We start from the raw sequence: 23,435 nt of genomic DNA, 5'->3' as shown, positions 1-23,435 counted from the left end.
TTTGGGGGCATCTTCATTTTTTGAATTGTTAGCTGCTGAGTAATTATAACATTGGAGTAACAGTTTTCTCCTTTTGTCAGGTTGCTGGGAGCACTTTGTTGCTGTATTTGTGACCCAGGTGTAAATACTGTTACTCAAGAAGTAAAGCCAGCTGAATCACTAGCTCAGCTACTGCTCTTCCATTTGAATTCTAAATCTGCCTTGCAGAGGATTAGTGTTGCATTAGTAATCTGCGAGTGGGCAGCCTTGCAAAAGGTAGGATGTTTTTGCAGCAAAAATAAATTTGACTTACTAACTTAATCCACAGCTTGTCATCCACTACTTTAGTTTGAAACAAAATTTCAGTAGAAAAGTTAAAATGATATATAAATATCAAAACAATAATCTTAATAGTGAAACAATAGAACAATAARTTACACTGTTTAGGAGCCAACTGTCAGGACTATGAATTGATAAATATGTTCATATTTCTATACAATATGTCTATTCAAGATTTGTATTGTCAGAGGTCAACACTTCCTGTTTCTGTGTCTGTTTTCCCAGTGTTCACTCACTACTTTTCTGGTGGTAGACAGAGGGTTTTGTTCACCTTTAACAACCTTGGTTAAAGTTCATGATTCCCCTGGAAGCTGTTTCATCAGCTAAAATCCATTATTTCTTGCCCAAAACTTGAACAACAGGAATGATGTGATTACTAAGAAATATGAATTACATGTCTCTCTCTGTTTTCAGGAATGTAAAACTGTGGCCATCTGTGTGCAACCTCGCTTACTTGGAGTCCTTTCTGAACACCTTTATTATGATGAAATTGCTGTTCCTTTTACACGAATGCAGAATGAATGTAAACAACTCATCTCGTTGTTAGCTGATGCACACATTGACATTGGGAGCAGAGTAAACTCTAGTGTATTTACAATAGATCAAGCTAATGAGCTCGTAAGTAGAGGCATGCGTACACTTCATTCAAATCTAGTCTTGTCTTGAAAGACACCCAGCATAATTACTCAAAAACCAAGGGGTGGTGACTATGCGCTTCCTTTGACATAAGTAACAGACACTTATTCCTCTGCACCTCTCCATGCTGTTTCGGCTACACCAAAAATAGCTTACTATTGAGTGCAATAATAAGGCATCTTGATTAATGCATGTTTTTACAAAAGTTAATCATTCTGGATCTGAAGATTTCAGAAGATGCATACTACAGCTACCTGCTATTTTCTGTGGTTGCCTTCTGTACTTCTTTTCAAGTGTGTGGGAGGTGTTTTTGTGTTTTCTTGTTTTATGAGCACTAAACCTGTTCTACCTTGTAGTGTCGGTTTCTACCTTGTAGTATCAGTTTCAGTGAGTTAGATAGAAAATCAGCTGTGGTCCTCCTTGCTATTCCTGTTCTCTGCATCCCTTGGTCATTCCAGTCATCAAGGTCATGTGCAGTTGAATTGAGTTATCTATAGAATAAAGTATTTTGCCTACATTCCTTGTTTTAAGACATGTAACTGTTTGAGTAAGCACAGCTGGCCAAGCAAGCCAGATGTTTTCCTTTGCCATTGGTAAAAATATAATAATCATAAAGGGCAGTCTCTTGCCTATACATCTTATCCATAGTGATCTTTTTAGTTCTGGAACAATGAAAAAAACAGCCATAGCATTTGACTTCACAGCAGCCCATTAAAATGGCTTATTTTACTTATCAAAAAATAAAGGGTTAATTAAAAGATCCTGTTTCCATAACAAAAAAATGTCAGGCAGACACTTAAATCCTTATTGGTTTTCTATTTTATCCAGGACTATTGTCAGGTTAGTTAACCCGCAATTTCCTAAGTCATTCTGTTTTTTCCTTAATGCAAATAGTAATTTTCCAGTATCTAGAATATCCTTCGGTATTCCAGAACTGCTAAATACTAACCTGGATAGGTCAAAGAACCTAAATTGTGAAGCATAATTTGGTGTGAGAGGTGAGGGGATAATGAGTTAAAATCCTATCCATAGTAGTAATTTCATGCATAAACATGGATGATCTGTTTCTAATGAAAAGCAAAACTGAATTAGGGAAGAATCACTTTCAGAGCTCAGTCACTCTGGGTGCTTGCATCCCTTTAAGTATTGTATTTTAATATTTTACATTTGTTAAAAATGTTTCAATGGCCACCTTGAACAACAGATGGGCTGGAGAGTATGTTATTCTGATGTGAAAAATGACTTAATTTCTTTGCTTCTCTCTCTCCCCCAATGCAGCACAACCTTATGTTACAGCAAAGGGGTAAAGATTTCAGTAAGATTTCTATATTCAATGTCTGGTAGCAGACTTAAGTCTTCTAGGGTATCTTTTTGCTGCTTTGGATTTTTGGTGTTTATTTCTAAAACAGATGCAGTATCTGTTAAAAGTAGAAATACAGAGAAAGCTATTCTTTCTAAGAAAGCAAAGACAATGCAATGTCTTTTTACCTGTTCAGCTTCAATTAAGCCAAAAGAAATAAGTGTTTGTTCTTTATAGTTGACTTGGGGTTCTTTAATTCATTCAATCTTTGAATATGAGGGGGGAGCCTCGGTTTTTTCTCTAAAATATTCTTCTGGAATATTTTATTCCAGATTCTTCACCTGGAACCTTGATCTTTGGGAAGTGTAGTGCTTCTGTCTTCCTATGATCAGAATGGGATCACTGGTCCTTAGACAATGACCAATTCAGTGCTTAATAGCTATCTAATACTCAGTTTTACAAAGTTACCTAGTATCTTATGTCAAAATAATTTTGTACTAAATCATATTATTTGCTCGCCTGCCACACAAGGACAAAAATGCATTATCAAACCACAGAATTTGAAGGAAAAAATTGTGTGTGCAGGCTGCAATATTGTCTTTAATAGGCTAGTTGGGTTCTGATAGTTGAAGGACATGACAACAACATTTAAAGAAGAATGAGTGAATGAATGAATGAATAAATAAAAAGTAAAAGCTCACACTAATCTTCTCAAAAGCTGCCATCTTTCCTACACGTAAGAGCCCGTTTATCCTATTGTTAGAGTAAGGTCAGCATTCCATGATAGCGTGTTGCTTTTAACCCATTTCCTTTGACAGATTTAAGCAACAGCAGTTGGCCAGTTTCAGGGTGGAGGTGAGGTGAGGGATGAAGCCAGTTCTGCTGCAGCTACTGTATTTTTGTTTGCATGCCCAGGACCTTGCACATCCTTTCTATCTTGTATTAATTTATTTTTCTTTGCTTATCTATCTTGTGCTTATCTATTAGTGAAACAGCGTATGTGGATTTATCCTGTGGCTGTAGGGCAATCTAAATCTGGGGGACTACCCAATTGATCTCCTTCTTGGCTTTGGAAATCTATTCTTGAAATGCGTGTAGCATGTCCCATTCTCCCATTGAGCTGCAGTTCATGATTCCAGAAACTGCATTTCCTGTTACTCACTGGAAAAATGAGATGAAAATATCTGGCTGAAGTGACTCATGTTCTGCTGTGCAAACTGCAGTGTTCAGAGAATATCCGGTTTCTACTCTAAATGAAAGACTTAACTTTTCTTCCTTCTTTTAGGTTACTTCTGTTTTCAATGAAGTAACATCATCCTTTACTCTGAGTCCTAAAATTCTACAGCAGTTGGATAGCAAACGACAGCAAGTTCAGATGACTGTTAACGAAACAAATCAAGAATGGCAAGTGTTGCATCTGCGAGTCCATACTTTTGCAGCATGTGCAGTTGTGAACTTGCAACAACTTCCAGAAAAATTAAATCCTGTTATAAAACCCTTAATGGAAGCTATTAAAAAAGAAGAGAATACACTGGTACAAAATTATGTGGCTTCATGTATAGCTAAGTTACTTCAACAGTGTACGCTAAGGTCTCCTTGCCCCAACTCAAAGATTATAAAAAATCTCTGCAACTCCCTCTGTGTGGATCCACATCTAACCCCATTAGCAGCATGTCCTGCACAGCCTCAAAGCAGCCATGAAAATTCAAAAGGTATGATGTCTTAAGACTGTCAGGCTTAAAATATACCTGTGCTTGTTTCTGAACCATTAAAAACAAGTATTTGTATGAGTCTAGCTTTTGAAGTATTTTTGTAATGTCAGTAACTGAATTTTTATTTATTAGTAAACAAGTGAGTATTGTTATTTTATTCAGTTATCTCTTACAACTGTGCGATGTAGCTTAATGGTGGGCTTAATTTTCAGAAATGTTCTATATGAAAGACCTTTGTTCCAAATTTCAGTTATTTATTGTTGTTGAGTTATCACTTACGCTTTCATTTTATCTGTGTTCTGTATGAAGCTTTTCACTGAATGTGGAAAGCAGAGTGGCTTGTTAGTGACTTGCTTGTGGCCCTTCCCCATGGAATGTATCCGACTAGAGCTGTATTTTGTAGGCTAATTGTAAGATGACAAGAGATGAGGATACTTGGGACAAAAAAACCTTTCATGCTATGGTCATGCATCCTTTTAAAAGGATACATATTACTAAAAATCTATTAATTGAATGACCCAAATTACGAACTTGGTACTCTTATATATTTTAACCAGTGTTAAGGTTTGACCCTTACACACTTTTTCTTAATTGAGCATGCTCTACTTCATCTCAGAGTAGAATAGCACATGTTTGATCAAAATTAAAGCTKATTAGTATAAGTAGAAATATTAACAAGTGCATTTTAAGACATTGATGGCATCTGCTTTTGTTTTACTGTAGAAGTTTTGAAATACTTTAAAAGAAAACAGATTAACCTTAGGAAACCTTTGCAAAAGCTATACTGAAAACAGCACACGTTCTATTTGACTGAAATTCTACTTGTTTCACACTTAATTAGAATTCATGTGGCAATTTGCACACTTAAGTTTTCTTGCCATGTCTAATATGCTCTTAACAAAGTAACCCTACTCTTTACTCCCTCTGTTCCTGAGGACAGTGACATTTACCCATCGTTTATAAAGCAAGTTAAGATTTGCAAATGACTTGTAGGTGGTTGTGACTTCCTCTTACATCTTATACAGTAGCTTAAATTGTCAACTTCCCTCTTCTCCTTTTAGGACCCAACTCTGATAAAGATGGAATGCATCATACAGTTACTAAGCACAGGGGAATAATTACACTGTACAGACACCAGAAAGCTGCTTTTGCCATCACAAGTCGGCGAGGTCCTACTCCAAAAGCTCCAAAAGCCCCAATTGCAGATCTCCCTACTGGCAGTAGCGGAAGTATTCCTACCGAGCTCGATGAGGTAAAGTTCGAAAACTTCAGTCTGTACTTTCTCCCTCACCACTGCCTTTGTTAGCGTTCAAATTCACTGCAGCAAGTAGCATTATAATACACCTGTCCAGGGTTTTCTGTGGGAACTGAGCTCAGATAAAATTCCATGAGGCAAGCAGCGTATGCTAGTTATGGATGAGAACTTGTTTTGAATTTTCAGAGTGTCACTATAGAACGCTAAATACTTCAGTATTACCTTAGTACAGGGTATGAATATCTCAGTGTAAATCCATGCAAGTGGATTTACAAACTGCATTATGATTGTGTCCTGATACCAACGCTAATGTTGATTGTCTTGATGCACAATGGAAACTCTGAGGGATCAAAAACTGCTCTTGAAATATGACCAGCTTTAGGATGTACCTGACTTTTACACTTGATATGCTAAACTTTTTTGTCACTGATCTATTCATGTAAAACTTCAGAATGTTTCAGTAAGTTCCTAGTTGGGACTGTGATTCCTGAAGTGTGTTGGATTTTGTTCTTATAACACTACTCTCAACAACTTGTTTAGTGTGTGTGTTTTTTTTTTTCTTTTTTTTTTTTTTAAACTGGTGACCCACTACAGAAGGGGTGAAAAAAGGAATCCATCTGCTAAGCTGGCAGTCAGTTTAAAAAAAACCTTTAATTTTAACAATTCTAGTTCATAATTTCAGTTTAAAATATCTTCAATGGTCATGACCAGGTCTTGTTTTAGTAATCTGAAACTGGATTTTGTGATATGATTAGCTATTTTATTCCCTTACAAACGTTGCCATCTAGGGAAAGGTCCCGATAAGCACTGTTTTTCTACACAATCCAGTTCTCTTAAATGCAGTCCTTTGTTTTTAAAAAAGGGACTTTTTGAATATCCGCCCCAAAAAAAGCCTGGAAGCAAGTTAAACCTAGCTCTTCCTAAGTCTTTGAAAATGAAGAGGAGGAAACACATGCTTAGAACTTGAGCAACACTGAATTGATAAAGTGGAATAGGTTGTCTGGTGCTTGGACACAGCTCTGCAGATTTTTATGCTTCTGAAGAGGATGGGAGCAGGAGAGGGGCTGAATAACAAATACAGTATTGCTTTTGGAAACGTTTGCTAACATGTTGCGGTTCTTGGGTCCCCTGTACTGCGAATCTCTGAGGTTCTGGAATCATTGCAGTTGGAGAACTTTTTGCTGAAATGAATCTGTCATCTTAAGCTACATTCCCAAAATAGTATTTCATAACAAAAACCCTCAACCTTTTAATGAGTTACTTCCTTTATATTTATAAATAAATGATAAAGAAAAATCAGCTAGCAAATGTGTTGCAGGAAGCTTTAAAAATAGTAAAATCAAATGCCTGTATAACAATGTGAGCATGCTTGTGTATCTTTCAGAATTATCTGGAGAAGCCAACAGTATGTGGTGTGGTTTGTTCTCCCTTCCTGCAAAATCTAAATCTTAGTTTTGAGCTTATGAAGCTTGGGGGGGGGCGACCAATTTCTGACTACAAAAATACCTTTTTCTGAGGTTGATTTTTGTTAGTAATCTGATAACACTCCTACAAAATACTATATGCTTCTATTCAGAAACTTAATTTTAATCATCTTATATATCTAATAAACAAAACTTGCTTGAAGAAACAAAACAGGCTTCACTCTTAGATGTATCTGATGTCACTACTTTGTTATGTTGTTAAAATCTAGGCTCAGAAACCATATGTTGTACAGAGAAGAGGAGCTGAATTTGCCTTATCAACAATAGCTAAACACTTTGGTGCTGAAATGGCAACAGGATTGCCGCATCTTTGGGATGCTATGGTTGGCTCGTTAAGGAACAACATTCACACAAACAATTTCGGTAATTGCAATTCTGATCAAGTTGGGGGTCAGGAGGGCTGGTGGCATTATGTTATCTTAAACTGAACACCTTTTCCTTTCTCAACAGATCGCAAGTTTTTATTGGAAAAAGGAGATGGTCCTGCTCAGGAGCTTGTAAATTCTTTACAGGTTTTTGAAACAACAGCAGCTTCAATGGATTTTCAGCTTCATCCTCTGGTAATCGTAATCCAAAGCAGTTTTTGTGTGAGGTGTTTCAGTCTGCCCTTCTGCTGTTCTAGATCTTTGAGGTTTTTGAGGCTTGGGGGGATTTCTTAGACCTTTCCCAAACTCTGATCAAGCCATGTTTTCTTTTTGCACTTGATAGCCTGCCTGTTCTCCAAGACCTGTATCCCAGTTTTAACAACTGAAGACATAGCCCTCTGTTCAGCAGTTTGCTGTTAAATGTTTCAGAACTGATTTGGTGTGTTCTATGGGATGTTAAATTCTGTATTTGCTTATGCTGAGAATAAACCACAAGGAGCAAACTAACACAATTTAACTTGACTTACACTTCTCTAAATGAGATACTGAAACGTGATTGTGTCCAAAATGCAAATTATGGTACTACTTAATGCTATTGTGCTGTGTTTCAATAAGCTTCTCAATTCTGTTATATTCTAATTCCATATTTTCTAAATTTGGAGAGCAGACTGATTATATGAGGATGCCTTCTCTCCATTGCTGAAACTTACTGTGTTAGATTATTACCAAAAACATTATGCTGTTCTGATGTGGCTGACTGAAATGGGTTGATTTCTAGTAGACTGACATGTAGTTTGCATAGTCAGAATGGGGAAAATGTGTAGTATTGAAGGCTACAGTTACACAATCTGACTGTGTAATGGGTTGAAGGAGATCAGAGAGGCTCCCTGCAAAAGTAATGCAAAAATGAGAATTCAGTTACTTCCAGAGAGACCAGATAAGATGCTTGTTAAGACATGATTCAAAGGCTAAATGTAATAACTGTTTTTTGAACTGCTAATTGGGAAAATATAGTTCTTTAGTCTTAAGCAGTGTTTAGTTCCTAGTTTTGGATTTATGCTCTGTAAGAGCAGCAGTTCTCTACCAGTGTTACAATGCATTTAGAGTTCACATCCTTGCGTGAGCAACTAATAACCTTTAGTTTTCCTCATTTTCTTTAAGTTCCCTGCAGCAGACTATTGCACTTAAAGAAACTTAAGAGGAGCAGACAARAGAATGAATGTGTTCAGGGTAGTATGATGACTACTTGAAGATAACCTGACAGAAGTGTAGAGCAGATATTTACTGTTTATCAGAAAAGAAAATTTGAATGAAAGTAGAATGATGTGATAACAAAATGGCAGGCAAAATGAAACAGATAAAGGTGTAGATTCTTCAAACACACCACTACTCAGTGCAAAAGATTCCCTATTTTTTGTGGCGGTGGGCTCTGAACTAACGATTTCCACTCAGGAAGCTGGAGTTACTTTTGCAAAACCGTTGTATCAGCTGAATATAAAACAGTGGTCAAGAAGCCAACAGGGAGTTAAAGAAACAACAAGAAAAACACTATTACAGTTGCATCCTGAACAGTTTTCAGTACCAGTCCGTCTAAAGGACTGTATTTCAAAATAAATGTAGTAGCACTGCAAAAGGCAGAGAAGGGCAACAAAGGATGTAATACATGAAAACGCTTCCATGCAGGGAAGAGGTAGGACAGAACCTCATCTGAAAAGGAGATGAGAAAGGATGGGGGTAAGGAATGGCTGTAAAATTCTGTGTAGTTGAAGGTGATTAATATGGAACAATTGTTTTATTTAATAAAARCCTTAAATGATTGAATGAAACTGGCGGAAGACATGGGAAGATTTTCTTCATGTGATGTCTAGTGAATGCGTACAAGATTTTGGAGGGGAGRATGCTAACACAGGTTCAAAAAAACTGAAAAATTTCATGAGGAACTCTTAGGATATTAAAACACAGTTTCCTAGCTCAGAAGTTGCTAGCCACAGATGTGTTGAGACTAGAAGAATATATTGAGAAAGTATTGTTATTTGTTTCTTCTCTGCTCCTATACTTTTTGCTTGTTACTACTATAGCTTGCAGGTGCATGTTTTTAGGCTGAATAGGTGTTTGGCCTAATCTGTATGTATAGGAGATAAGAGCAGTTTAGGAGGGACTTTCATGTTAGGAAAGCTTAAGTTGCCTGCCATAGGAGTCTAATTGTCTGTGCTTATGGGGGGGGGGAGCACGCACACAACCACACAACCCACAGGAATAGCTGAATTTCCTCCTGGGTGTCTGTCTTATCAGCCAGAGTTAATAGATTCCCCCCATGGGTAACTTAGGCTCTCTCGCTTAAGCTTAGGCAGATAAGATAAACTTCATTGCTAGACGGAATTATTTAAAAGCTATTTTGTATCTGTATTTAAGCAATGATGTCCTTATAAAAAGTTCTGAGTATTAGTGTTCTATTTTTACAGTCTGAAACACTTTAATTATAGAGGATTTATTTAATGTGCATTTTGACTAAAGTCTTCAACAGTCTATTCTGAATTTTCACTGTATTGACGAATAATACTTTTTCAAAGTCCAAGCATATTAGAAGCCTATAGTAATTTGTCTGTCTTCTGATGCTGTTTTTCACTATACCTTGTGAAGGAGATTTTAAGCGTTTCTTGGGAGATGATAGAGATTTGAACGATACTTTAAAATAGTTCAGTAATTTGTTCATAGCAGATACTAACAGTTTTTTCCCTTCCACTCTCTTCTACTCAGTTAATACAGCATTTGCCTCATCTTTGTATGTGCCTTCAACATCCCAGCACCGCAGTGAGACACATGGCTGCTCGTTGTGTAGGTGTCATGAGCAAAATAGCTACCATGGAAACAATGAATATTTTTTTAGAGAAAGTTCTACCATGGTTGGGAGCAATAGATGACAACACCAAGCAAGAAGGTGCAATTGAAGCACTTGCATGTATCTTTTCTTGAGTATTCAAAAATACTGTTTTCTACTATATAATTTGGGGAGGGAGAGGACGTCTGCCTGAAAAAATAATGGAAATAGGAATAAAGAAAATACTAGTTTTCTACTGTAGACAAGGAATGTAAGGAACTCTCATTTCTGTTGCCTTTATTCTCAAGTGAGGTTTTTTTGGGGATAATTCAGTATTTTTTTCCGTCTTGCTCTCTGAGAACGAGATAAAAGAATTAATTAATTGAAAGCCACTAAAATTGAAAAGCAGCAAAGAAATACTTACTGCCACAAAAATGCACTGCTGTCAATTAATATATTTATCAAAGAAATTGAGTGTTCTGTAGGAGAGTAACTTTGAATCATTGCTGAAGCTAGGATAAGCATTTTTCAAAAGTGTAAACTCGGACTCTGTTAGAATACAGATGCCACTTCAGCTGTAAGAGGGTTTTTTCTGTAAGTAAATTGAGTTAGTCTTACCTCAATTAGTGCTTGCTCCCTGCCACTAGACAGACATGTTACTGAGGAGAATGGAACTGAGGTTATGGATTCCAATGTATTTTTGATATGTAATTTTAAAAATTCTTTTCTGTTTTCTGACTCTTTTGTTGGCAGTGCGTGTGCTCTCAGTTAAAGATCTTGGCAGGGGGTGGAGTGGGGGGAATGCAATGGGGAAGGACCTGTATAGCCTACCTAAGTTTTGACACTTGAAAATGTCAGTGATTTGCATTATTAAACTTGGGATCCTTGAACAGAAATAAAGAAACTGAAGGGAGGAGGGAGAGGGTGACCAGGAGTGTCTGTTTTCTCAAACCATGGAATCCAMTGGGCTGTCCCTAAATCAGCATTTCTGATGGAGAGAGGGAGAAAAATGATCCCAAGTGTACCTGGGTAGACAAGACTAGTTTTTCCCATTGCTTTGGTATTATAAATCTTACTCATCAGAATATAATGCATTAATGACTTACAATCCTGAACTATTTAAAAAAAAAAAAAAACACTTATTTCCTTAATAACTAATCCAGGTGTAATGGAACAGTTGGATGTTGGTATTGTTCCATATATTGTTCTTTTAGTTGTTCCAGTTCTAGGTAGAATGAGTGACCAGACAGACAGCGTACGTTTCATGGCTACTCAGTGTTTTGCAACACTAATCAGACTAATGCCTCTTGAGGTAAGCTGAAGTTGTGAGTACACTGAATATGTGAAGTCTTCTGTAGTTACTTTTCACACAAGCTGAAGTTTCTGGCTCTTTAACTGCTGAGTAATGAACTCTGTTTTAATAGTATTCCATATCAGATAGCCAAAGAGGTATACTTTCTATTTAAAAGGAGTAAAATTGGACCCTCTGTTAGCAAATTTTTAAATTAATGCTAGAGTAAAACTTCTTTCYTATAAGTAGTTTAATTCAATTGTGTACTTGAAGCTTGAATGTATGTTCACTGATTCGTTTCATGTGGCTCTTACCAGTGTCTTTGCTTACAATTCTTAAGGAGTTGTGTGYGTTCTTCCCGAGTATGCTTGTTTATCTGGCCAGGAGAAATGCATACCAGCCAATACACTGATTTAAAAGGAAAAATGAGATGGCAGTAATAGTGCGGAAATGAGTATATTGTAACTTAATCCTAGCTCTTTTTAAAACTGAAAAACCTTTCACTTCTACAACTTGCATAATTCAGACATTTGCTAATATTGCACTTCAAAGAGTACAAGGCTTGTGTATAACTTGTTTTCACCAGTAGATGGTAACAGAAGACAGTTCAGAATTCATTTGCATGTTTTTAATGAAAATTTTGAATTTAAGGGGCTTAGCATCTCTTAMCTCAATTTTTATTTCACCTAATAAAACCTTGAAATCTGGTAATTAGCTTTTAATTTTTTTCTTTTTTTGTATGTGCTTGTACTGTAAGTTGTTGAAAGTGAAGCAAAGTAGCTATTTAGATTCACTTAGAATTTCTAAATKAACAGCCTTATGCTGCTATTCATTCTAATGCTTTTCACACCAGTGGCCCTTTTGATATGCCTTTAAAAATGGAGTCCTGCGGGATCCATGCTGCCTAAAAATTAAGTGCTTTTAACAGAATTTGAGTATCTCTTTGTAGAATACTTCCTGTATTAATTGCATGTATGCGCATAGGGAGTTCATGTTTCTTTTTGGTAGTTGCTCAATGATTTTCTTAATATTAACTGATTTGTAGTTAAGGAAGTTCAGTATCAAACATGAAACTCTTAAGTACACAAGCATCAAGAGTGATCTGAAGTAGACACAAAACGGCTAACTGTAGTGCTTCAGATCAGTTACGAGACAACTACAGACCTAAGCATACTTTGGAATCTATACATCCTTACAGCTTACTGCTAATCTCAACAACAGCCTCAGTGCCAGTGCCACACTTGTTAGACTTTGCTCTTGTCCTCGGAGTAGAGGTTACTGCTCTTGATTCCTGTGCTGCTGGTGACACTCACTTCAGATGCGTTGAGACAGCTTTTTAGAACACCATAGTTACCTTCAAATGCAAGAGTTCCATTTCAGGAAGGCTGAATGGATTTGTCCTACAGTTTTAAAATCCTCTCTCCTACTTGACTGGCCCTCGTACATACTGCACAGCACTTCCTTATGAAAATAAGCTAATACATTTGCAATACTGTATGTACATGAAGAGATGACTACCAGGACTTCYTTACCTTGTAGGCTTGGTGTGCAGTTTGGCTAAACATGATTTTTTTTTTTTCTTTTAAAGCACAGAATAAATTAAAGGACACTGAAAACTGGAGTAAAATGAAATAGTGCAGGCTTCATTAGACGTGCTTGGAGATGCATTGGTTCCAGTTTTGTTTTGAAATGCTTTCCATTAGCATTTTCAAACATGACAGAATTTAATACTTAAATAACAGTTTAGTGTAAAGACTTGWGCATTAAACATGTTGATCATGTTAAGCTAGAACTGAGCAAAAATTTTGAATGTAAAAACAAATTCCAAAGACTAGAAGTCTGGCTGCTCAGATGCACCTTTTGTATTTCTTTCAGGTTCTTGTATTTTATTTATGGTGCTGCAGTCTTAGCTAATTCTTAATGTGCAATTATGTGAGTTTAGCAGCATACAGAAAAGTGTTGGGAGTAGTACTTATAAATGCAGTTTTACCTTTTCAAATGAAAACTTTTTTAAAAAAATCATTTAATATAACAATTACTTAAAASTATGATCTTTTGAAACTACAAAAAGAAGCTTGTCACTCTGGATTTCTTCCATGAGACATGACTTACTGCGTTTTGCTGCTAAGTTTTATCCATTGTCTCAACTTGTGTATTGCTGGCTGTTTAATAAAGTGCCTAAAACTTCTATAAACTACTACTTATAAACTACCTTGAAGCAAATTAACTGGCATAGTATTCACACTTAAGATTAGTTTAGAAGGGAGAGTAGAAAGAGGCTGAACAACTAGAGGGTTGTCTATATATATATGTATGTGTTTAAATACCCTATTGGAACACTTCTGACATCTGAAAATCTGGGTTAGTTCTCCTTTCCTTTGCATGGTGGAATTGGTGAAGACTGAGTCTTTCTTCTCAGCTGGGAGCTCTCCCTCAGTGATTAGAAACTTGAGGTTTGAAGTACAGCTAGCTAAAGATGGAGGTGGCTGTGAAAACGGTTGACAGACAAACTGAACCTTAACAGTACCTCTCTTGCTGCAGTATGCTAGTGAGTAAGAAAGTCTGAGCATATTCCATCCCCAAATAGGTTCTCTGGGCTTCTGGCCTGGGATGGGAAGTATCTGGAAAGCCAAAATGAGTTGCTACAGGCTGCAAGGACGGGGTTTAAGCATTCCTCCCCATCCCGCTGCCCCATGATTTCCAGTTGTTTATGCGCTGTCCTTTAGGTTTCAGTATCATCTTAGATACAGTGCTGGTAGATGGAGTTTTCTTATGACTGCTCCCTTCATGTAGTAGATTGTGGCTAAGGAGAAATAGGTGGCCAGTTGGTGGAACTCTAAATGTGGAATAGCTCGGYTTTTGTAGTCTTGGGAGCAACACAGGATTTCCCCTCTTGTATCAAACTTGTTTATCATGGCTTTCATTGCTTCCTTTGGGGCAAAATTTCTCTTGTACCTGATAAAATTCTGGAGGAATTATCTGCAAGGAATCAAGCAAGTATAGCACAAAACTTTGACTTACAAAATTGAAAAGATTGCAGATCTTTGCCATTTGTTTAAAAGGTCTAAGCTAGTATGAGGCTTTACTTCACACTGTGTGAGGAAAGTACTCTAGTTCTAAGACTGCTTGTTCAAAACTATTACTCYAGGCTGGCATTCCAGATCCACCCAACATGTCTGAAGAGTTGATTCGAATGAAAGCTAAAGAACGCCACTTCCTGGAGCAATTATTGGATGGAAAAAAACTGGAAAACTATAAAATTCCAGTACCAATCAAAGCAGAGCTCAGAAAATATCAGCAGGTAACAACTTATGCTTTTATTTTAAAAGAACAGTAAGTCCCAATCTGATGGGATTTTGATGGAAGAGCAGGAGTTCATTTTTTTTTTTTTTTAATCTGAACAGTATATGCTTGTCCTCACCCTTTTGTGTAGAGAAAAGGGAATTAAGTAATAATTCCCTTTATGCTGATTTCTCTCGATTTTGCTACTTCTCTCAGGGAATGACCAATGGGCTGCATTTTATTTAAGTTGACTGAGGCACCTCAGAACTGCAGGGCCAGGCTCGGGTTTTGCTGTTTGACGTTTTTTCCCTTTATTCCTATCTGATTTGAGTGAATGAGCTATAGTGGGTGCATTTATGGTAATCTTCAGTTTTTGCCACTTGTGGACAGGCCCTGTGCAGTACACCTGTCACTGCATTGGGGGAATGTTTTATGTGAAAAATCTAGAGTGGGGGTAACGAAGTCAGTTTGGCAGTGATGGATTTGCGGGACACTTAGCTAAGAAGACTAGTTTTTAATTCCTCTGAGGCACTTCTTAAACTTCTGTTTCAGGATGGAGTAAACTGGTTGGCATTTCTCAATAAATACAAACTTCATGGAATTCTCTGTGATGATATGGGTTTAGGAAAAACTTTACAGTCCATTTGTATTCTTGCGGGAGATCATTGCCTCAGGTAAGCTTAAATAACATTCTAACTTAAGAACTTGTAAAGACAATTTTCTGGGAAAAAATTTTAATGTGTTCTAACACTCTTGAAGGGCACAAGAATATGCAAGAACAAAACTGGTGGACAGTGTTCCTCTTCCCTCCTTGGTAGTGTGTCCTCCCACGCTTACAGGACACTGGGTCGATGAAGTGGGAAAATTTTGCTCAAAAGAGTATCTTAATCCTTTGCACTATACAGGACCTCCTACTGAAAGAGCAAGGTAATGCAGTTTGCATTTATGACTTAAAGTATTGTACAAAATACATTGCAGTTCATTTCACTATTGAAGCATAGCTTMTGGGCATAGTAAAACTTACACCTTTAAAGACTGAAATAAAGATGCATGTACTTCAGTTGTGTTTTCTTCTTTCCTTAGATTACAACACCAGGTAAAAAGACACAATCTCATAGTGGCTTCATACGATGTTGTGAGAAATGACATTGACTTTTTCAGGTAAGAGTTGGTCTGTTTTCTAAGGTTTTTAATAGTCTTTAGAATTTTTGATGCTAGTTCAGTCTGTTCTTATTTCTAGAAATATTAAGTTTAATTACTGCATCCTTGATGAAGGCCATGTAATAAAAAATGGAAAGACAAAATTGTCAAAAGCAGTAAAGCAGCTGACTGCCAATTACAGGATAATTCTTTCTGGGACACCAATCCAGGTAAACTGCTATCCTTTCCCTTCTTCCCAGCCCCCTCCCCCCCCTTTTTCACCCCTCTGCTCTCCTAAGGAGCTGGGGCAATAGTAGAAAACAACTGAGATGTCTTTCGCGGTCAAATTTATTGGGTTTATCAAAATAGTCTTGTTCAGACTATAGCTTGCGGAAGTCTTTCCTTACTAAATGYTTGAAACTATCTTTTCCCTTTTTCTCTGTGCCCAGATGCAGGGAAATRGGTGCAGGATCTATGGTGTTAAAGGGGCTGAAAAGGTCCCAATGAGTTTCTCTACCATTTTTTGCTTTGAAATAGCAGGCAGGGAAGGGGTGAGAGCACTTTCTTATGCTCTGCTCTAGTGAAAGTAGCAGTAATTTTGACTTCTTAAGAACTTCAGATTTTGGGCTTCCTCCTAGTAACTTGTCTCTGGAGCWCCTGTCTCATCCAGGACTGATGCCACTGGCGTTCTCCAGAGTTTTCTTGTCTAGAAGAATATGGAGTGTGCCCTAAAACATCAGACACAGTATGAAGACCATTTGTATTATACTGTACGCACAGATTTTTCTGTAACTTAGGGTGATGGAGGAGCCACTGAGTTCCAGGTGTTCAAAATTTTGTTGGTATTAAGTTTGCAGTGTTTTACAAGCAGTGTTAATATGTATAGGAATATTCCTGATAATTTGGAGCAATTCATTAGTTTTGAAAATAAATTAACAAATGTTTCTTTTATATTCAGAACAACGTCTTAGAGTTGTGGTCACTGTTTGACTTCCTCATGCCAGGATTTTTGGGTACTGAGCGCCAGTTTGCAGCTCGTTATGGTAAACCGATATTGGCAAGTAGAGATGCCCGAAGCTCTAGTCGTGAACAAGAGGCTGGTAAGGATCAAAATGAGTGTCTGTTTTCCTGTCTCTTTCCTGTAAATGAGAAYTGCTAGTGAATATAGTATGCATGGTCAGTATTAGCATATCAGGTGTTTTCTGTGCTGATTACTTCAAAGTAATTATTCTCTCTGAAGTAGTTTGTTTCTGTTCCTCACCCTAGGTGTTCTTGCAATGGAGGCACTGCACCGCCAAGTCCTGCCCTTCCTGTTAAGGAGAATGAAAGAGGATGTACTGCAAGATCTTCCACCCAAAATTATTCAAGACTATTACTGTGTTCTCAGCCCTTTACAGGTATGAGTAAGAAATGGCTGTTTTCAGTACASTTAAGACCACAAAGAAGCAACTTGCAGCTGGGTATTCTTGGGTCAATTTAATGTCAGCCCTGACACTTTCTGKGGCCCCAGAATTGGAATTTTTTTCTCATACATGTTAAAACTAATTTCAGCATGGTAATTTACAGGTTCAGCTTTATGAGGATTTTGCCAAGTCCCGTGCCAAATGTGATATTGATGAAACAGTTTCTTCAATTTCATTGACTGAAGAAACTGAAAAACCAAAGTTGAAAGCTACAGGTCACGTATTTCAGGTACAGATTTCTTCAGTAATTTTTCCTGCTTTGTTCATTTATTTCTGTTAATGGTATTTCTGGATTTAATTAAAACTGAAGACTAAATTAGCTTGCCTATACAGTTGTGGCTGTATTAAGTAAAATACTCAGAATTGATTATTGAAAGTGCAAAGCCTTAAAAYTAGAGGGAAAATATTTTAATCATATCAGTTTTTACACTGCAAACTCAAGATTCTTAATGCGTGATCAGGAGAGTTTAAGGTTCATAGTCTTGTAAAATTTGYGTTTAAGTCTTTGTACCCGGAGGCAATAATTCTCTGAAAGGCTCTGCACAGCTCCTGCAGCAGGAACCAAGATTATAATAATCCTAACAGTCACTGGCTTTCGGYTTGAAGAACTGTGGTAGGGTTTTTGCTCCTTTGTTTTAAGGCATGACTATTCAAATGAAAATTWAAGTCTAACTTGTGGAATGTGGCTAAGTAGCCTCTCTACTTGGAATCAGTTGTTTGCTAACCATTTCTCTGAACTTCTTTTTCTAAATAACTGAAGGCATTGCAGTATTTACGGAAGCTATGCAACCATCCAGCATTAGTGTTAACAACCCAGCATCCAGAATATAAAAGAATTACGGAGCAACTTGCAGCTCATAATTCATCCCTTCGAGATATCCAGCATGCACCTAAACTGTCTGCTTTAAAACAAGTAAGTAGACTTGCAAGTTGTGCCCTAAATTTCATAAATGCATGTCTCTACTGATATCATGGTTTGGAAGGTTTTACTTAAGATGCCACCCATTTTAAAACTTTTCTTAAAGTAAGGCAGCTGAGACAAAGTACAAGAGTTCCTTGGATTTTTATTCTGTTATCCTTTATCTAAAGAAACTCAGACTGGGTTGAGAGGTGGGGGGAGAGGGTGTCATAAGCTTGCTTCAGCAGGCTTTCCTCTCTCTAATTTTGGGGACAGTGATAACRTACTTAGATTTTGCTGCCTTGTCAAAAACCTTTTTACTTTTTTCACTCATCTCTCTCCTTACAGGAAAACTTTTATCCTATTTATTACACAGATTACTAGCTTGATAAAGTTAGATTGCATTACAGATATAARTTTTCTTGTAGATGAAACAAGATGAAAAATATTCTATCAGCTTTAAAATTCTTTGTAGTTTGGCAGAAGAGTCAAACTTCTAGCTATGCTTTCTGAGTAACCWTCACTTACAGACTTGTTTTTGTAACCTAATGGCTTTCTCTTATGCTTTAGATGGTCCATCAATGTCAATATTTACACGAAAGCTATTGTTATTTTGMTATCTCTTAATGCTTTTTTTACTTTAAGCTGCTGCTAGACTGCGGTTTGGGAAATGGTGGCTCTTCAGAGAGTGGCACTGAAGCTGTTGTGGCCCAGCACAGAATACTTATCTTTTGTCAACTCAAGAGCATGCTGGATATTGTAGAGCATGACCTTCTCAAACCTCACTTGCCCTCAGTTACATATTTGCGATTAGATGGTAGCATACCGGCTGGTCAGAGGCATTCCATTGTGTCACGGTAAGCTTGTCCTTTCATGAGCAATATAAGGCCAACTATAATGAACTGTATTTATATGCACAAAATTACTCCTGACTCATTGGACCTTTTCTATACATGGAAATATAAAATTTATTAAATGACTGATGTAGACTGTGACTGTCAGATCATCATTATAATTTAGTTTAAATCATTTGAATATGCAAAAGCTTATTAGTAGGGGACTGCATCAGAACTGATGTGCTGCCTGTTTTTGAAAATTAGGTACATCTCTAAAAACATAGTATGTTACTGTTGATGAAGAAAATARTAAATAGTTGGTCTTCCTGTATTACTTTAATAGTAAAGACATTACCAAATTGCAAACAATTTGAGTATTTGGGTACTTTTATGACAACCAGCATATGAAGAGCTTTATGTTAAGACAAATATATTCACTTAGTGCTCTGTGATATCCATTGTTTATTATGCAGATCCTGGAGATGATTAGTTTTATTTTGCAGTCTTTGCTCTTTTACTCTCTGGTTATATCAGAGGATCTTAACTTTCTTTCTATCCCTGTTGGAGGAAGAATCCTTAAGAGTCAGAGAACAAATAAAATACAGTACAACATGGCAATGTATCTACTGTTCTACTGTAGTATGCTCTTTGACACATAGGCCTGCATCCTTAGAAGCTTAACTTTTGTTGAAATAAGGATTGGATACACACGTTAGTGTCCAGCTAGAACAAATGAACACTGAATTGTGTGAGAAATTGTGTGGGTTTTTTTGGTGCAAAATGATGCCAACAGTGCCATGAGCTGAAGGACAAAATTACTGTAGATTTCTTTAACCACCAAACAAGGCTGTTATAGTATCTTCTCTGCCCACAGCGTGCAGTATGTCTGGGAAGACAAAACTTACCAAAGTTTAGGACCAAATTCATTTTGTGATCAGAGGGGGAAAAAAAGGCAAAATATGCTACTTTGCATTTTCAGTGTGCTGCTGCTTTTGGGTAGTGATTTACAAAGTGGATAGACAGAAAGAGCTACCTGCATACATAGACACCTAAAAATACCATCAGTCAGTATGTTTAGTGCTGCAAAAACCACTCTGTTTTTTTTTTCCCCCCTTGGTACTTTTTGATATTCATGATGTCCTGAGGATCAGGTTAATTCAGATACACTAACCATAGAAATATCATGAACAGCTCTCTTCTGTGATTTTAACTAGACCAAAGGAAATGAAGTGTTAGTGCCTTTTCTAGGAATCTTGCCTAGCTCTTGCATACTCGTGTCGTACCTTTGGCCAACCAAACATCTGTTTTCCAGGATGTTCAGTGGGCATATAGCTTAGAGTTGCTCAAACCATTGGAGGGGGGCGAGATGGGGGGGAACTAGCTTGCTCAGAGAGGATGCTGCACCCTATTGCTACAGGCTGAATGCTCTGTTCATATTCCCATTTACTTTTGCACAAACTGAGGGATGCCTATCAGATACTTATATACCTCTAAAATTGAAGAGAAAAGGGCTGATGCTGAGGATCCCAACCAGATGGCAATCTGGTAAAATTAAGGTGATTGCACTATGGTCCAGATATTTTATGATGTTAACACTGCAAAGGTCTTGGTCACCTAGGAAAGGAAAACTGCAGGTAACACCACTGTGTCCTGTGTTGTAATTACCTGTCTGTGTTAAGTAAATGTGAGCTTCAGTGTTACTGGCATGCATTAATTTAGGAAAAAGTAAGCATTGATTTTCATTTCCATGATGAAAGCTGAAAAACAGTTTTTAACAGAATGTAGAACTTTCTTCACTTGTAACTAAGATTTATTATAACTTTGGGAACAACTGTAAAATCTGCTTTTTTTCTTCTGGTGGGTGGAAGTCCTAGCAATGCTGCAAGATAGTGTCCGTTTAGGACTTAGTAATTAATGCTTTTATACCTTTTATTATATCAGCTACTGCTGAATACTGTAACAGAGGAACTTCAGAGCAATTTTGAAATTACAGTATTTAATGAATTATACCATGCTTGACTTTCTCTGTTTTTAACTGCAGGTTTAATAATGACCCATCTATAGATGTTCTTTTGCTTACCACGCATGTTGGTGGATTAGGACTTAATTTAACAGGGGCTGATACAGTAGTCTTTGTGGAACATGACTGGAACCCAATGAGAGACCTGCAAGCCATGGATCGGGCACATCGCATTGGACAGGTGAAAAACTATGAATTTCTTATTAGCTTTCTTACTGAACTCCTGCTTCTTTCAACTTGGTTAAGGTTGTGTGGCATACACTGTAAGTGACTTCTTGGGGTTTCCACCTGCTTTTCATTCCTGCTGGTTGCGTGTAGGTTTTGGGTTTTTCATCACTGTTYGCAAATGTCTGTTGAAGGGTCTGTTTTCTTATCCAGACCTCAAACTTGGTGTGCCCATGTCTTTCCTCTCCGCACTCTGTCTTCTGTATGTCCTGAGCTGCTGAGGAGAGGCCAGGAAGAATAATCCTTCAATGGAGAAAGATGCAACTGGGACAAGGGAAGCTCCACAGGACTGCTGCCTGGACAGGGGAGGAGTGACAGCTTTTAGTCTCTCACTGCAGGGCAGCTAACTTCTAACTCCTCAAGCATGGACAGAATTGCAGCTGCCTCTGCCTATGCTGGCATAGTCTCATACTCATTCTTGTTATCTAATCGCAACCAAACTTACTGAGTGTGCTTACTGAAGGGTAACGTCAAGCCAAGCTGTTTCTGGGCTGTCTGCAATGAACAGTAAAAGGTTATGCCTCCTTGAGTATTTAAGATGTTTTTTTCTAAGTAAGTTACTCTTCTTCTTTCAGAAACGTGTTGTTAATGTATATCGCCTGATAACTCGGGGAACTCTGGAGGAGAAGATTATGGGTCTTCAGAAGTTCAAAATGAATATTGCAAATACAGTGATTAGCCAAGAAAATGCTAGCCTACAAAGCATGGGAACAGAACAGCTTCTTGATCTGTTCACTCTTGACAAGGTAAAGAACTATCTGTGCAAAAAACCCTAAAAATAGATAAAAACTTCAGGGGAAGGGCTTTGCTTTGAGATGTGAAACTTAATCAGTTGAACACAAAGTGGAATGATGAACAGTAGGCAGCTCCTGGAAAAACAGGGGGAGGGGAAGTGATGTTTTTCAAAACTAATCATGAGACTGAGAATTCTGTAGCACTGGTTATATAAAGGGAAACTAAATCTGTGATCATGACCAGTGAATATTCCTGAAAAATTTTTAAGTGTGTGTATCTGTGTGTATATGTATGGTATGGTATGTTGGTTTTAAATTTGCTGGGTTTTTTGGTTTTTTTTTTTTTGAAGGATGGAAAAACTGAAAAAGCAGATACCTCTACCTCTTCTGGGAAAGCATCAATGAAATCAGTACTCGAAAATCTTGGAGAACTATGGGATCAAGAACAGTATGACACTGAATACAGTCTTGAAAACTTTATGCATTCATTAAAGTAACCATCGTATATTCTTAATACAGCTGCTGCTAGTTCACGTATTTTTCTGCTGATATTCAGCAAACTTCAAAGCATATATAGTGAACCTTTAGCTTAATGTGTAAATAGACTTACTGAAAGAAGAATCTTCAAAAGACTGGCACTCAATGTCACCTGTTTCACTGGGGAGTTACTGTCTTAAACGTTTGCACTGTATAAAAACTTTAAACATTGTGAGGTGGTTTCAACTTTACTTGTTCTGAACAGCTGCAAATTCTTACTAGGTAGAGGAGTAAAACAAGGCAGGTTTTTACATATGTTAACAAATACTTCTGTTTGAAACAAGTCTACCATTCTTTCTTTCTGTATCTATAGAAGTTTTGTACAGATGTTTCAGTGAGTACTTCAGATTGTCCAGTGTACATTTTCTTTTAAACACAACTTGCTTTTAAGATATATTAAAAAAAAAATTTCAACTTAACTTTCATTCACATCATTTCAGGTCTTTCATCACCAGAGGCAAAGCCTAGAAGCCTTGAAAATGTTGACTTAATTTAATGGCACTAGGTATATATACCCACCTTTGTATATTAAATATAAATACATTATGCTCTTCAGCCTTTTGACATCATCTTGAGAGAACAGTTGACTTGAACTTTTTAACGTAATGAGTTATACTAAATACAGGTAATGGTCTATTTAAGGCCATGTTTGCATCCTGTTAACAGGGGTGTACTTTTTTAATTTATCTATAAGGCTAAAATATAGCCACTTTGAGAGATGCATGTATTCATTATGTTTCAATTCTATATATTTTTTTGTAACTAAAAAAAAATATAGACATTTTCCAGAAGTAGATTTTACACTGTCTAGGATTCTAAAATCCGTGCTAAAGTGACTGTTTACTGAACTAATGCATGATTTAAAACTTAAAGGAATGGGGAGGTTTTTTTTTTTTAGGAAAACATATACATAGAAATACCTACATTCAGTTTGAGGGAATTCAACAGTTGAAATCATGTAACAAAGATAGTAAAGGACTTCATAGCAGTGAGTGAGAATAATAAGGCTGTATATTAAGCAGCTTTTTATAAAAGGGAGGCAGTAGTAGAAGTGTGTTTCTAGATGTGCATATATAGCAGTATATGCACTTTTATAAATATTAAATTATAGATAACTTACA

The 23,435-nt window shown here is 37.0% G+C and overlaps 1 protein-coding gene across 1 annotated transcript in view; it reads left to right on the top strand.

Annotated features, from left to right (window-relative positions):
- BTAF1 (B-TFIID TATA-box binding protein associated factor 1) overlaps positions 1-23,217 on the top strand; it is a 52,887-nt gene extending 29,670 nt beyond the window's left edge. The window contains exons 18-38 of the mRNA XM_085325719.1: positions 81-255; positions 733-936; positions 3,540-3,966; positions 5,028-5,218; positions 6,915-7,068; positions 7,156-7,265; positions 9,828-10,029; positions 11,052-11,200; positions 14,328-14,480; positions 15,014-15,135; positions 15,221-15,388; positions 15,545-15,622; positions 15,702-15,831; positions 16,560-16,701; positions 16,868-16,998; positions 17,168-17,293; positions 17,825-17,977; positions 18,608-18,819; positions 20,840-20,999; positions 21,619-21,789; positions 22,128-23,217. Coding sequence (XP_085181845.1) covers positions 81-255; positions 733-936; positions 3,540-3,966; positions 5,028-5,218; positions 6,915-7,068; positions 7,156-7,265; positions 9,828-10,029; positions 11,052-11,200; positions 14,328-14,480; positions 15,014-15,135; positions 15,221-15,388; positions 15,545-15,622; positions 15,702-15,831; positions 16,560-16,701; positions 16,868-16,998; positions 17,168-17,293; positions 17,825-17,977; positions 18,608-18,819; positions 20,840-20,999; positions 21,619-21,789; positions 22,128-22,274 — 3,505 coding nt within the window. The 3' untranslated portion in view covers positions 22,275-23,217. The remainder of the gene's footprint in view (positions 1-80; positions 256-732; positions 937-3,539; positions 3,967-5,027; positions 5,219-6,914; positions 7,069-7,155; positions 7,266-9,827; positions 10,030-11,051; positions 11,201-14,327; positions 14,481-15,013; positions 15,136-15,220; positions 15,389-15,544; positions 15,623-15,701; positions 15,832-16,559; positions 16,702-16,867; positions 16,999-17,167; positions 17,294-17,824; positions 17,978-18,607; positions 18,820-20,839; positions 21,000-21,618; positions 21,790-22,127) is intronic.
- Positions 23,218-23,435: the final 218 nt, after the last annotated feature.

Source organism: Rhea americana, unplaced genomic scaffold, assembly GCF_003343005.1.
Source record: "Rhea americana isolate MKP2758 unplaced genomic scaffold, rheAme1 scaffold_122, whole genome shotgun sequence".
NCBI classification, from domain to species: Eukaryota; Metazoa; Chordata; class Aves; order Rheiformes; family Rheidae; genus Rhea; species Rhea americana.
Note: the sequence above shows the minus strand (reverse complement) of the source record. Positions and strands in the feature narration are given on the sequence as shown.